We start from the raw sequence: 16,036 nt of genomic DNA on the forward strand, positions 1-16,036 counted from the left end.
AAAATAAAAAAAAACGCGTATTTTATTTCTGAGAAAAGCGGTTTACGCACAAAGTACGGAAATGCTTTTAAGTAAAAATTTTGTAAGTCAGATGTTTTTATTCCTACTGGCCCTTTTGTTTCAATAAACAAACAACGTTTTTTAAAATTAAAATACTTTTTTTTTAATTATAACCTTAATTATATTTAATTATGAATTGTTTATTTTTACTTCGCAACAGTATATGTTATGTGGAATATTTTACATTTTATATTGCAGAATATAATTGATCAGCAGTTATCACTCTTACTTGAACTTTACTTGAACAAATTTACCAAGTATAACTACAGTGAGTTTTGTTTAATATAAATTGACAGTTCATTTTCACAAAATATGCGGTGTCTAATAATTTATGGACTAACCGTGAAGACTGTGAGGTCGCTAGAACCTTATGGCCTGCAGTTCTTACTGGAGTACTAACGGGTCACTGTGCCATTGCACCTATGCTTCAACGGTGGCGAGTTCCAACATATGGATTATTCAGGAGTTGCCAAGATGAGGAGGAAGTAGAATCCATCAACCACTTCCTGTGTCTCTGTCCAAAACTACAGACAAGGCGACTTCAATGTCTTGGGGATCGCTTTTTCACTTATCGGATCTCCTCAACTTAATCTGAAAATCCAAATGGTTTAACAGACAATACACGAAAACAACAAAGGTCAGCAACTTGCCTCTCTCGGTAAAATCTGATAATTGTCAGCACATGCCTTCTCAACCTAACCTAACGTCTCACAAAATTTACTATTTTACTGGGTTTTCTTTTCAAATTCTACATTTCCAAAACAAAACTAATAGTTGTCACCGATATTCTGATTTTCTTATTTCTAGGATCAAAAAATTCAAATAAAAATTGGTGTGCAATTTCTTGTCATACAATGCTGCTTGTCGAACAGCGTTGTTTTACATGCAGCATATCACAGCTGTACTTATCTACTAATACGTATACTCATAGCCAGTTGGCCGGAATTCGTCCCTTGAATATTGGTGTATTCAATCTACTCAATATTGCGGTTTAGGTACTTACAGGTCACTGCATACTATGGTAATATGCAATGAGACCTGCCACTACAACGAACCAAATACTACTAAAAGCGAAACCAGTACAGTACTACTGTATAAGTACTTACAAATTAGTGCATTTAATGAAGATAACTATGGTAATGAGACTTCGTCCATATTATAATATCATTTATTATAGTTGTGGATGTGCGAAAGAGAGAGAAACTGTGATTTACCTTCTTTATTAGTACCCATCTTTAAACAGTACAAGATCAAAAATAATAAAGACCTCTTTTCTGTTTTGATTACATCGGTTTTTTACCTATTATTGTGGCTCTGCTTATCAACGTTATGAATAACATATATTCTTACTATCACAATACGCCATTATATAAGTCAAAGTGGGCTTTGCTGCACAAGGTCGTAACTTCAACGTAACCAAGCTAATTTGTTTTTACAATAGACCAAAAAATTATTTTGCACTAATTCAAGATTTCCTCAAATTTCCTCACTAATTAGTTTCCTCATATTAAATTAAAATAAAAGTGGTGTTAACTAACATAAGTAATGAGGTATTATAATAATCAGAAAAAACGGAAATAATAAATTTGGTTAAAATATAATAATAAAAATAATATATATTATTTTTATATATTGTTATAATAAAAGAAAATTAAAATTTTATTCACTACCGTAGAGAGAAATTTATTATCTAATTATCAATTATCAATTAATTATAGATAAATATTTTACTCCAGCTATAAAATAAAAATTTGAAGGTACTTAAAATAACTAAAAAAAATCACATTAGTTATGTAAATATAATAAAGCAATTTTTTAAATTTTTATATATATAATATTTCAATGAGTAAATAAAATTTGTTTGTTCTCGAGATTGTGTTACTCCTCACTACAGCTACAATTCCGTATAGATTCCATATAGAATATACATATATATTTTTATAAAAAACCATCTATCAGGCAAGTAAAAAGGTGATTATTGCGTATCGAAATCTGACTAATTAATTTTACAGATTATATAGAAGATTGTGATTATTTATCGTAAAAGCGAATAAATTTAAACAATTATATGATTAATAACGATATGTGTAGTTTGTAATAGTTGTGGGAAATGTTAAAACTGCTCAAACGCACTTTTTTCTTTTTTTTTTTTTTACATTCGATTTATTTAATTTCTTCATATGAGAAGACATCCATGAAACAATAAAAGCATTCCAAATTAAAAACAACTGTTTCAAAATAAGTATTGGTTTTAGAGATATATGTAACATAGGTATGCCTGCCTCGGTAAGGCTGTTTCTATACTTCTGTACTGTTAAAATTACATGACCTTTGTGACGTCTGTTGAGACTAGTCTATTTAATGGGTTTAGAAAAATGTTGGTTCCTGCCACATTAATGAACACAGAAAATGGTTTGATTAAACGACAATTTTCAATCAAAACTTAAGTCATATATGTCGGTCGATCAAACCAATTTTTAATCGTCAAATAACCTCTGTAGCACAAAAGTTCTACAAAAATGCATCAAATTGACGTATCTGAATTGGTTCAAGTTCCATTCAACGAACTTTAACGAAAATTATGATATTTAATAAATCAAAAATAAAATTTTAATGGAATCTATAGTCGCTACAATTTCCAGTTGATCAATATACTAAAAAAATTTTTTTTGTATAAAAACAATTAAATAATGAGAGCAAATTCATTAAAATACACAAAATTTAAAGTTGCTTTACAATGGAATAAAAACCATTTTCGTTTGAAATTTATTAAATGCGATAGTGTAACAAGGTGTAATAAGGAGGGATAAATTATGTAAAGTTGAAGCACAAATTTTATATTAAAATAACTATAGCAATTATTGCTCACGAAATATATGTTAAAATAATATAACATTTTTTATACTTTGCTAACTAAAGTAAATAAGAATTATAAATTTTTGATATAATCTAAAACGTTTTACTTATTCCAAATTATTTTTATAATTGAAAATAATAAATAACAAGTAAATAAAAATATGACAGTTCTGAAACTTTATAAAAACTGTATAAAAATATTATATCAGGCGCCTTAATAAATGCACGAACTATTTTTAAGCAACTTATTAAAGTACTTTTAATATAACTGCATTATTTACGATAAGTCGAAAACTAAATATTTTGAAAGATTTATCTAACCAAGAAATATTTAATTTAAAATTTCCCATTTGCTTTTGATTGTGCATAAAATATAACCTTTTCCGCAATGTTGTAGATGTCCCTCTTCTAACAGACAAACCTTGTCAGTAGTCAATAGATCATGTCTGAACGATGGTGTGTAGTATAATCTGCATATGTATAAATGTATGTAGGTTGATATTGTTTTTTAGCATTTTTCATAGTTCTCAATAAGCAGGAGTGAATTATTTTTTAAAATTGCAGCCTTTTACAGTTATAAAATAGCTAAACACTGAAAACAGTTGTATCTGTAAAGTTTCCAATTTCAACACTCAAACATTAATGGTATGTAGGTGTCGGGATAAGACTTTGCGTGAGTTACAATGTATTTTCGCACATATATAATCGTATATGAATGTTGATAATTTCTAAAATATTTTCAAATGAAGTTCACACACATATTTATTGTGTTAATTGTGATTTACGTAAACCCTATCCCCTTGACCAATAAGCTTTTCACCACTAACTGAATACATCCATATATATATTAAAGCCAATAAATTTAGCATGCTAAATACATTCTAAGCCTTTCTGCTCTCCCCTTTTTTGTTCCCCTTTATGGCTGGAATAGATTGCATCCGCTAAATGCGACTACAATCATTTACAATCATTTCCAAGAGGTGGTTTTAAAGTGTTCAACTCTCATACGGTGTCTTTCGATGCTTTCCACCTAGTACACACATACAAAATGTTAACTATATACTAGTAACCGTATTTAAAATAATTTTTGAATAATTTTATACAACTTAAATAAATATAAAATAACCCGACTTTATCTGCCTCTGGATCAATTATTAAACTATGTACTTTTTTTTAAAAAATATTTAATTTTTATTGTGTCCCAATTTAAAAAAACAAGAATTTTGCATATAACTTTAAGATTAGAAAAATATATTTTGTTTACTGAAACGCAATTACTGAAGTAATTTAAATCAGCAGGTCTGTGACGATTAAAATTTAAGGCTCAGTTTATGATCCACATGACCTGGGTATTTGGGCATAAAATATTTATCACTAAATACAGTATGCTCTCGATATTCTAGAAGCTCAAAAATTAAGATATATTATATTTTATTATTATTTTTTGGGATTATTATTTTATCAAAGTTTTTTCTACTTTAGCCATGTACATAGAGATGGAATAACAGGTAGAAATAACAGTTAGTGTAGATAGCTGTGCATTTCTATAATTTTGGCAACAATCTTAATACCTTTTTAAAAATATATTCAGTAATTTTGGCTGTAAATTGATTTACATATTAATTGTAGTTATTATTAACTAAAAAAAATTTTTTTTGTTAATTTTGAGATTTCGGTAACCCAGACAACCCTTATTCTGATTATCGAGACGATACTGTATATTGTGTATATATATATGAAAGTAAAATGAATTGAATTGAATTTAGACATTTATTAGACATAAAAGATTTATCATTATATGTTTTGTTATTATTTAAAAAAATGAATTAAATTAAATAAATATTAAAGAATATACAACGCTGGACTTAATAGAAACAAATAAAATATTTATTTGCATTGCTGATTTTTATAAAACAAATATTTGTTGCTATTTTATATAAAACAAATAAAATTTAGTTAGTTTCTTATCTACGCAAACAACGTAAAACCCCGTCCAAATGCATTGACGAATATGCACACCGACATTAAAGACAAAACGTCAGTGTCAAAACGTCAGTGGCGAAACGTCAGTGCGTACACTCAGAAACTTGCGTAAAAATAATATGATAGACAAATAAAAAAAAGTAGAAAAAAAAATGAAGCGAACGGCCGCTGCAGAAGTGAACCCATCGATTTAACCAACATTTTATTTAGTTTATAAAATTTTTTTATTAGTAAATGTTGATACATTAGAGCCAGACACCATTATTGTAGGATTTCTGAAAAAGAATGATTTCTCCATTGTTTTTTTTATTTTTTTATTTTTTGAATATTTTGTACCCTTCTTGTAATTGATGAATTTATGTTCACTTAGTTGACTTCGGGGTATTAGGAAAACAATTTTTTTTTGCAAAATTTTTTTTTTGGTCAATTCTACAAATACATATAATGGTGAGATCGACCTAACAGCCAAAGAACTAATCAGTGGTTAGGTTATTATAAGACTATTTGATAATTGATGACGCCTATATAAAATTAATGTCTCTGCTTTAATTTAGTTTTACTGGCAAATTATCTTTTTTTTTATAAAATATTATATTTAAAATGGTATCATTCTTAATATAAAAATAATTATTAATAATTTTAATTAATAATTTTAATTTCTAAAATTATACATAACGCAATAAGCACGCAGAAAGAAAATGAAAATGAAAACAAGAAGGCAATAAAATATGTAAAAGAAATTTAAAGGAATTATTTAATCCACTGGAATAGGGATTTTTAATTTTAATCTGGAAATCATGGGACCAGAAAACTGCACTATTGGATTACGCTGCTAATAATATTAGTAATCTTATAGATTCTAAAATCGTTATGGATATTATGGTATGTATTAAACATACCATAAACCACCGGTTATTTGCCTTAGTAGTTTATTTAGTATTTTCTGTACTTTTTCAATAATAGAGGAGTACGCAGAGCTCTAGAGTTCGATGCCATAGGACCAGATGTGTTTTATGTTTTAATTGTTAACTAGAACCTTGTTTTCCAAGCTTAGTTTTGAATTTTTGTAATAACCCAGTGTAGTTGCTACGATTTCAATTATGGTTGTGTTTTTTTTTCTGTGGATATGGACTCTAGAGTCAACGGCTACATTCTGATGAATGCCGAAATATTTCTAAACATTTGATTGGGGTGTAATTATATTATTCAACATCACAGGAGGACACGTTTCTTTTGCGCAGCGTATCAGTGACTTACACACTTTTCGTTTCATTAGGTTTGGTGCACCATTTTGCAAGCATTTCTCCAAAAAATTTAAATGAGAGACTCGGAATACACTTTTGTGGTGATTGTGTGTACTAAGAATTGCAGTATTATCCGCGAAAGCAGCAACTGCATGATTTTAAATACACATAAGAGAACATCAGCTATATAAATTAGGAAAAGAAACAACCCGAGTACACTGCCTTAAAACAAACCAGCCTTTATATCTATTTTTCTTGAAATAAAGGAATCATATTTCAATTTAAAAATCAGATTGCTATAAATGAAATGAAAAACTTTGCGTATTTTCAGAAAGGAATTGACTTATTTTATGCATCAGGTCCACACTAAAAAGAATCAAAGTGAGTTGAACCACATATAATAATACACAGGAACAATAATTTTTGTTCTGAAATGCAGTCAATATATCTTTAGCATTTTTGTACATTTGCTCAATACTCCCATATTCCGTTCCAAAGCGGAATTTTACAGCCACGTATAACAGCAGTGTTTTCTTAAAAATTTTAAATGGTTGGAGTAGAACACTTATTCGTCTGTATGATAATCCCAAAGATAGGACCTGCTTGGCTTTAAAATCATTTGTATTATAAAAAATTTCTATGGCTTTGAATAATAGTCAAAAGAAAAAAAGCTGTTAAAAATCAACATTAGGAACCATATTGATAGGTGGGGTACTCGCTATATCATATTATCTGTAATTTAGTCATATCCAGGTGCATTAATATAATATAATATTATAATATAAGCGGTGCTCTGCTAGAACGCAAACTTTATTTTCGTTACTGCGAGCCCTAGATCCGTCAGGTTTTCTACACGGTGTATCCTTTTGGATTGGTGATCAAAGTTTTTTGCTGCCATCCACATGGAATGTTGATTTTTCGTAAGTTTGACAACTGAATGATGAAAGTGATTAAGTGATGGTAGCTAAATGAGGGAAGGTGAATGATGGTAGGTTAATGATGGTAGATAAATGATGGTAAGTAAATGATGTTAGATAAATGATGGTAGGTGCAGGACGGTAGGTTTAAGATGGTAGGTAAATATTGGCAGTTGAGAGTGTAAGAAAAATTCGTGTCAGGCACTATAACAGACCATCAAAATAACTGGACGGTTTGTTAAGCCACAAATATTATCCAAACATATATATGTCTGTCTATTGTATAAATTTGCTCTCCAAAACAACAAAATATCTTCGAACTGAATGCATAATATTTAGTTTATTAAAATTATTTACAAATTTAATTTTATTTTTGTAATTTGTATTCTATTATTTCGTTTTTTGTTATGTTATTATTCTGGTACCTCTAATATTTCGTGTAGATCTGTAGTTTAATACTTCGAAATAAATTTATTGCGCTATAACGTCTTGCCTTCACTTATATATAAATATATTATAAAGTGCTTATTATGTGGATGTACTCGTATTAAATATTTACGAGTAAAATAATTATTTTATTTTTTTTATTTAAATCGACACACTAACCGAATAAGTCACGTACACTCAACGCCAAACGATACAGTAAAGCTCTAAAAACAATAAAATATAGGTAATCCACAGTCTCTTCTGTGATGTGGGAACGTTTTACTTTAAACGCCGTAAAAATACTTTTCAGTTTAAGCTTTTTTTTGAGTAGAGTCATTCTTGATTACGCACTCCAAAATTATAAATTATATAAAATTGTTATAATATACTAAAATATACAATATAAAAATACACCCAACGGCAAAAAAAACCGCGTTTTGAACTTTTATGAATTTGCGTCTTTTATAGTCTGGGGTTTCCCCAAATGTTATTCTATACGTCAATTCTTTTTTTTGTTTTTGTTCTTGAATTTAATGACGATTTTCTATCATAGTTAAAAATAGTTTGTGTTGAATTAAATCCTGGGAAAAGAATGCTTAAAGGAGGGCAATTGTTTCGGACGGAAATTTATTGCATTGATCACAAAAAACGTATAAATTCGTAAATTGAGCTGTTAATTTACCAATATTAACGAAAGCTCAGAGGTTGGCTACATGGAAAGCCATGAGAAGATCGTGTTATCATCAGAACGAGCCTCCAAGATTAATTTAAAAATGCTGTTGAAACAGGATCTGAAGTGCAGAACATTTTACAAAAGATATTCCTGATCGAATTATTTAACGTCAACTAAAGAAGATCGGATTAATCGCTACAACACCTGCCAAAAACCTACTTTTGAATAGCCGAATAAAGAAAAATCGTTTAAATTGGGTTAATGATAAGAAAAATTGAAGTGGTCATACATTATATTCTCAAATCTAGCGTCATTGGACCCGATGACTTCCTTACAGTCTGCCATAGAAACAGAAAATGATTTTGTATAAACGGCTGTATTGCCACTGTAAAGCATTCTCCTTGAATTAGGGCGATGTAGGAAATAAATATAAAACTGCTTCGCTTCAATTGATCGAGGGCATGGTCAATACAGAACTCTGCAAAAAATTATTCTTAATGGAGTTGTGCCTACAATGGAATCCATTACTCAAAGAAAAGAAGAACCCATTTTTTGGGACGATTCTTCATCTTTTCATCGACTCCGCTCTGTAAGTGATTCATTGACCATTTAAAATTTCAAAAATTTTTCTGATTAATGTTGACTATTTCAAAACGTTAGATTATCATTTTGAGGAAGGAATTAAGTATTAAGTCCTTTGTATTAAGTCCATAAAGAACGCCTGGTCCTTATAAGTGTCAAAATTGGAAAGCGGAAGCCAAAAACTAAGATGAATTTTAGAGAAACTCTAGAAAAGTATGAAGACCCAAAGGTTACTACAAAGTATTAAACTAAAATAATAAGTTCTAGAATATATTCTAAGAAAATGATTATGAGCTTATAATAAATAAAATATTTCATTAGTAAAAATTTGGTTTCTGTTAAATATATATGTTTGTATAATTAAAATTAATTTTTTTTTCCGTTTGCTCAAATTATTGAAAAACCGTTATATTATATGGTTGTTATGTGACGAAATCTGGAATGGACTTTTGTTTAAAATTGTATGAATAACTTGTAAGAAAAAATAAGATAAATAGAACTAAATTTGAGAAAACCTTACTAGGCTAAAGAAGGCATTAGCCTGCTTGAATGCGGCTTTCGTTTTATCGCTGAGTGATCAATGATTATGATCGATTAAGCATCGTTCTCACCTGACAGAGACCCGTGTTTTTTTTTGTTACCGAAACTGATATTTCCACTTAAGAAAGATCTTTTACAGTCGTAAACAAACATTGATAGGTGTTGAGGGCTATTCAAAAATTATATAGAAGATTGGGTCAAGGGTTGACATTAAAATTAATTTTGATTGACTTATGGCTTTTAAATGTCTAATTCAACAAGATTTCTCTAATTTCATTTGTCTAATAATTTAAATTAAACATATAGTAACAAATATCATCACCATTCATCTGACTACCGTAACTACCGTAAAAGCATATTCACACTCTAAAGCACTCTAAAACGAGATTGCGAGAATTTCATTACATTGGCATTCACACGACATTTTTATTAATTAAAATTAACTGCTTAAGAGAAATATTTGAAGAATAATACATACAATTATATAAGAACAAAGTGGTTTTGAAGAACAAAAAATTTAAAATCGAACGAAAGAAATTGTTTGAAATTAATTTTTGCGAATTGATTTGAAAATAAGAAACGCATGCCCAACAGTAACAACGCAATCCAGATAAGCAGTTAATGAGCAATAATTTGTGCCGTGTGAATAAGTTATAACACTTTAAGTTCACTCACAATAACAATAGAGTAAAATAGTAATGAAGGGAATTAAATAGCAGTTAAATGCAATGGAACTAAAACATTAATAATATAATGACAATAACATAACTATGACGACAATTGGTATTAAATGACACTGTGGGTCATAAACTTGATTCTCTTAATATTATAAAAAGCTAATTCTCTTAATATTATATAATATTATTGCTAATTTTGATTGAATCAAAATAACAACAACATATTTTTAAATTTAATTTTGATAATTAAAAAAACTTCAACAAAATTGAAATTCCTTGTTTTAGAAATACTGGAACTTCTACTTTTTGCTAAGCCAGCGTTGGAATTTATTTTACATATTTCATTATCATTTTATAATTCATTTATTTTTAATTTATTTTAATATAATATTATTAATTTTAATTTAATTAATAACTAACCCTTTTTTGTTGCCAGTATATTGAAGTTATAATGTTCATCTGTATGTATATATATAAATACACGCAAATAAATATTAAAGTAACTGGAAAATAAGCTTATTAATTTTTTTTAATATTTTAAAACTTTAAAACTTTATTATTATTCTGGTAAATACCAACATTCGTCATACCGACATAATTTACTATTTTCCTTGGACGATTGATAGTCCATCAATTTACTCCAACTCGCACACGGCCTAAATATATAAAATGTTTAAAATACCTATTTTATTATATATATATATTATACATAAATATATTAATATATATTGTATATATATATAAATATATTTAAAAAAAAAGATATTTTTATAAGCTTCAAATCCTTAAATCAGTTGTTATATGTGTTAACGTTCCTTAGAGTTGTCTTAAGCATAAAACTAGTTATAATATAAACTTTTACTTATAGAATAACTATAGTTTATAAAAGTATGTTATTAATATTGTTCATTTTAAATTTTGTCAAATTTATAATGTCCGAATTGCTCAGCATGTTCCTCAATCTGTGCACTGCCCAAAAATATGGCATCGCATTCAACACAATAAGTTTTAAATTTATTGTCACTCAGAGTGTACTTCGATTTTTGTTCTTTTGCGATCTCAAGCGCCTGTTGAAAGACATTCATTTCGTCTATCGGAAATATTGTTTTCGGGATAGTATCCTAAATTGATTAGAGGAAAGAGTTTGAAACTAAACATACAGTACATAATGTATATGCCTATAAGATTACTTACATTATTTTTCTTCATATAAAGAGCGTTATAATGAAATCCATCGTATATTATAAAACCTCTGCACTGAAATGCTTTGTCTTCCCCAAAACGAATTATAATCCCATTTCGAGTATCAACGACATCAATTTCAATTCCATAAAGTTTTGAAATAATTGATACTTCAATAGACCCGCCCCAGGTGCAGGGCTGCTGAATCCATTTACAATAAGTTTTATTTGGTATGCCCAAAATTGCACTATTGTATTGTATTGGATCAGCTGCAATTTCCTGTGCCACCATACGACGCATTATTTGATTCCCATCATAGTCCAATCTACCCATCAATACGAAACGTATGCTCCAAAAGAGACATGAATTATCCGCTGGCACCACTTTCTGTGATAAAACTTCATTTGAACTATTTTCTATTGAATGTATACTATGCTCTACTGAAAGTGTATCACTTTCCAAATCATTGTCATCATTAGAAATGTTTTCATGGATCGAATGTAATGAATCATCATTCATGTCTTCTGTTAGCTCTTGTTTGTCTTGTACGTAGAGAACATCACCATCCATAATTCCAATTGAAGTAATACTCTTTGTACCCTCAGAGGTGTTTAAAGGTATAAATGATTGACCTTTTACGCGTAGTATATCCACATCGGATTTTGGTATTTTCGTTATAGCAGAAACACGTGACTTAAAATAGAAAATGGCAGTATCGGAATGTAATCTCTCCAAATTGTAGTCACCATTCGTCGTTTTAATTGTGATATTCAGTAATTTTGACTTTAACTTTACTTTACACTGAGGCATTGTTGTTTTAAATAATAGGTAACACTTAACAATTCAATTTTATTTAATTATTTTTAATAATTTAATTTTTATATATATAATTAGACTGTTACTGATCTGTCTTGAATGCATTTACAAGTTCAAGTGAATTGCTTTTTCCGAGAAAATTCTGTTTAAACCACGCTTGTAAATTATTATTGTTTTTTTTTTGCAACTAGAATATCGTCCCATCATTGTATTCAGTGATAAGTTCTAACTAACATTTGGTATTCTTACAGATAATAAAATAAAATGCCTTCAACAATCGACAGTTTACTATATATAAAAAAAACAATTATTGAAATGTAAGAAATGTTGATCTTAATATATTTTTATTTAGTAGCAAATAAACAAAACAAAATATGGTTAGAGCAGAAAACTAACAATAAGTTATTAACCATATGTGTTAATGGTAAGATAAATAAATAAATCTTACCATAAACAAATATCTATAAAAGCTTGTAGACTTGTATCACTTGAAATGAGTAATACTATTTAAAAACAAATAATCTGAAAAACAGCTATCATCATACCGGTCGATAAGCCTCTTGATAATATTATTGAAAATATTTAAAAAAAATACTTCTTGGACGATTTTTACAGATACTGACAGATACTGATACAATATTTTACAAAAGGGTATTGCTGCTTGATTTTACCGACAATATTCGTATCATTGGACCGAACACCCATGTCGTCAGTGTAGCTTTTTCCTGAGTGTTACCTGAGCGTTTTGGAAAACCCACATCAGTATTGACAATTATAAGTTTAAAGTTGTGAAAGACAACTTATTTATTTGAAACCCAGTGGAAACACCAAAAATGACATCAGGCTAGCGATTACATTGAAAATTACTCTTGCCAACAGATATTACTACGAGTTAACTAGGCAATTAAGAAATTAAGCCTACTTAGTCCTCTTACTACTTACTACTCTACTATGGTAGAGAAACTTGGATAATAACCAACAGTAATGGGAAGATATAAGCAGCATAAGCAGAATTAGAGCAAAAATTTTTTCGAAAAATCTATAGTCATACTCCCATACTATAGTCATACATTAGCGATGGAATGATGAGCTGTATAAGCTATACCATGACATTGACACAGTTGAGCGCATAACTAAATGACTAAACGACGTCGTTGATTTAGTCATATCTTTTGAATGGAAGAAAGTGCTGTGGCTAGAAATGAATTTGGTTCGGTACCCGCTGATCGAAACACGATAAACAACAACCGAATCTTCAGTGTAAGGGCTAGGTGACTAACGATTTAAAGACATTCGACACTACTAACTGACGACAGCAAGTTACTGATTGGCAGAGGCTGCAGTACGCGTTCAAGAACGACTCGCGTCTTTTATCCACTACATCCACTATTCTTTTGATAGAATTTTATTTTTCTGTGCCAGGCTAAAAACTCTTTACCGTTTCTCAACTCATCTGAACGTTCTTTGTATACAATAGTTTTGGGACATTTTTTATATTTAGTACATTTATAATAAAAAATATTTATATATATTTTTAAATGGGCTTGTTAGTCGATTTTAAATAATAAATAAATTTTTAAATTAGTTTTAAAAAATTTATTTTATTTGCACCGATATTTCGACTATAGTTTATTGTAAAAATATAAAAATATTGCAAAAATACAAAGTATTGTCTTAGCTCTGTGGTGAGTATGAAGTATCTTAATTCATAAATATCATAGTATATGTATGTTTTATGTTTATGTTTTGGTAAGGCCCAAAATTTTGATAGGAAAATTTAAAAGAAATCCATTTAAGACAAACACAGTCATAACAATAAATTACCAAATAGTTAAAGACAGTAAAGACATATCTTCAATATTTTTACAAAAAATTATGATTTGTACCTATTTAATATAATATGGCTGAGGATGTTAAAGTTAAAACTATGTGAAGTGAACGTTATTAACTTAAAATTTTACCTAATATTCATAATTTGAAAAAAATTATTACAAAATATTTACTATATAGAATTTAATTTTTATTACAATATTTTTGGTTCAAATATGATTTCCTTCAAAATATCTTATTATTCGAAAGCAATTGCTTAACTAATTAGAGTATCTGCTTCATATTAAAATTTTTATTTTTTTTGTTAATTATGACGTTTTCATTTGCGGATTCAGGTAAGAAAATCTCTGCAAACTTTAACACATTTTTATCAAATACGTCAATATTAAATTACGCCAATAATATTTGGTACCGCTAAAGAGAGATAATCATAAACGCAAATAATATTTTAATTATGATATAATAAGATAAAATAAAATAAAATGATTGCTTAGCCATCAAATAGGTCAAATTGATCACATAGTCTAGAAACGTAAGTACGTCATTTTAATAAGCTTTGCGTAAGTTTATGTTATACGTAATTTTTTTTTAAATATATTTAATATAACCCTTTTATATGAAAAGTTCTTAAAGCTAAAATCTTCTCTTTCAAGATCCCAGGTACATTGAAAAGCTTTCTTAAGCTTTTTTTAAGACCAGCAAGCTGTACCATATTTAAACTGAACAATAACTATAAAATTACATGACAAGTTTTGAAGAATATAATTTTCAGTTTACAATTATGTATTTGAATTGTGACGTTTTAACATATACCAAAGTTTTATAATTCTTATTCACTTTAAATATCAAGTAAATACTGCTTTATTTTAATAATCAGAATATTAGAACTAAGCCATATTGAAATGATGGCTTCCCTTTTAATACCAATAATGCAAAATAAATTTGATTTTTATATTAACAATAAACTTTCAGAATATATAATTTTTATTATTGAAAATACTATTCATTAATAAGGAAAAACAAAAAGTTGTCTTAATAAAAACGATATATTTTATTGAAAATTATCCATTTGTAAATCCATACCGTAAATTGTTCAGACTAAAATCATATGAAATAAGTGTTTTAGATCGTTGAGTAGAGAAACACAAAGCTACTACGATTGCAATTATAATTGAATTGAAATTTTATGATACTTCAATTCCCTACAATTCTGAAATCACATCAAACCCTTTACCTAATTTCTAAACGGGGAACTCGGGCTTTTCACAACTAATGCAACTGTACAGAAATGTTTTGGAGACTTATATATAGATTTTCTATATAAAGATTTTCGAGTGTACACAAAACTTTCTTGTTTTAATATCGTGGTAATAAAAAAAGTTATAATTTGCATTTCAAAGTTCAAATAAGGAAGAACTTCTTAAAAATCTGACAGGGGTGGACCATTTTGCAAATAAAGCTTCATTCAAGGTACTGATGAGCCCTCCAAGAAATAAGTGGCTGCAAATGTTTAACTTCAGGTTTTGCTCTAGAAGAAAATCCTGAACGCCTTTTTTCTCCCATAATAATGGTTATTTTATGATAGAGCTTAACTAATCTCTTACGATAACAATAGATCGGCCATGCTAATTTGGAAAATTAGGCAAGAAAACAAACACAAAGCTGTCAGTAAGTCTGGTTCTCAGCTAAACCACTCGAACCAGAAACAGATTTACAGAAAAATCTCCAAATGAGCCTTAATTGTTATAAAATTGTCTCTGGTTGACGAAGAAATTAATGTAACTCTCATCAAAAACCCATATATTTGATAATAAGATCTGTAGACTAAGATCTACAAGCCGTGTATAAAACATTTGATGTTCATTATACTGGTTATTTCAGGATAGAGCAAAGTTAATCTCTTACGATTGCAATAAGTCGGCCACGTCAGATTATGCTACTTATTTTATAATTTAATACTAACCGGTCTTAACACATTAATTTTACTAGTCCTTATAAACATTGTCAATATTAACCAATGGATCTATGCGAACTCTTTTCGGAAACCGAAATATGTGGTTAAAATAAAATAAACTAATATTAAATTCATTTCACAAATTCATGATATACAATTCCGTTTAAAGCTAATCTATGATGAATTCATATACAGCTTTGATCGAAACTGTGTTGATCATGGAATTCAGTTGGCCGATGTTTTGTCTATCATTTAGAATATAAATTTGTCTGCTTTTAAACCATGTATACCACATT

At 28.5% G+C, this 16,036-nt stretch overlaps 1 protein-coding gene across 1 annotated transcript; it reads right to left on the reverse strand.

Annotated features, from left to right (window-relative positions):
- Positions 1-10,756: 10,756 nt before the first annotated feature.
- LOC119690166 (ubiquitin thioesterase OTU1-like) lies at positions 10,757-11,962 on the reverse strand. The gene is made up of 2 exons (XM_038105164.1): positions 11,153-11,962; positions 10,757-11,079 (listed from the first exon to the last, which is right to left on the reverse strand). The coding sequence occupies exons 1-2, from the start codon at positions 11,948-11,950 to the stop codon at positions 10,870-10,872; spliced, it is 1,008 nt and encodes a 335-aa protein (XP_037961092.1). The 5' UTR covers positions 11,951-11,962; the 3' UTR covers positions 10,757-10,869.
- Positions 11,963-16,036: the final 4,074 nt, after the last annotated feature.

This window comes from Teleopsis dalmanni, chromosome X, assembly GCF_002237135.1.
Source record: "Teleopsis dalmanni isolate 2A chromosome X, ASM223713v2, whole genome shotgun sequence".
Lineage (NCBI taxonomy): Eukaryota > Metazoa > Arthropoda > Insecta > Diptera > Diopsidae > Teleopsis > Teleopsis dalmanni.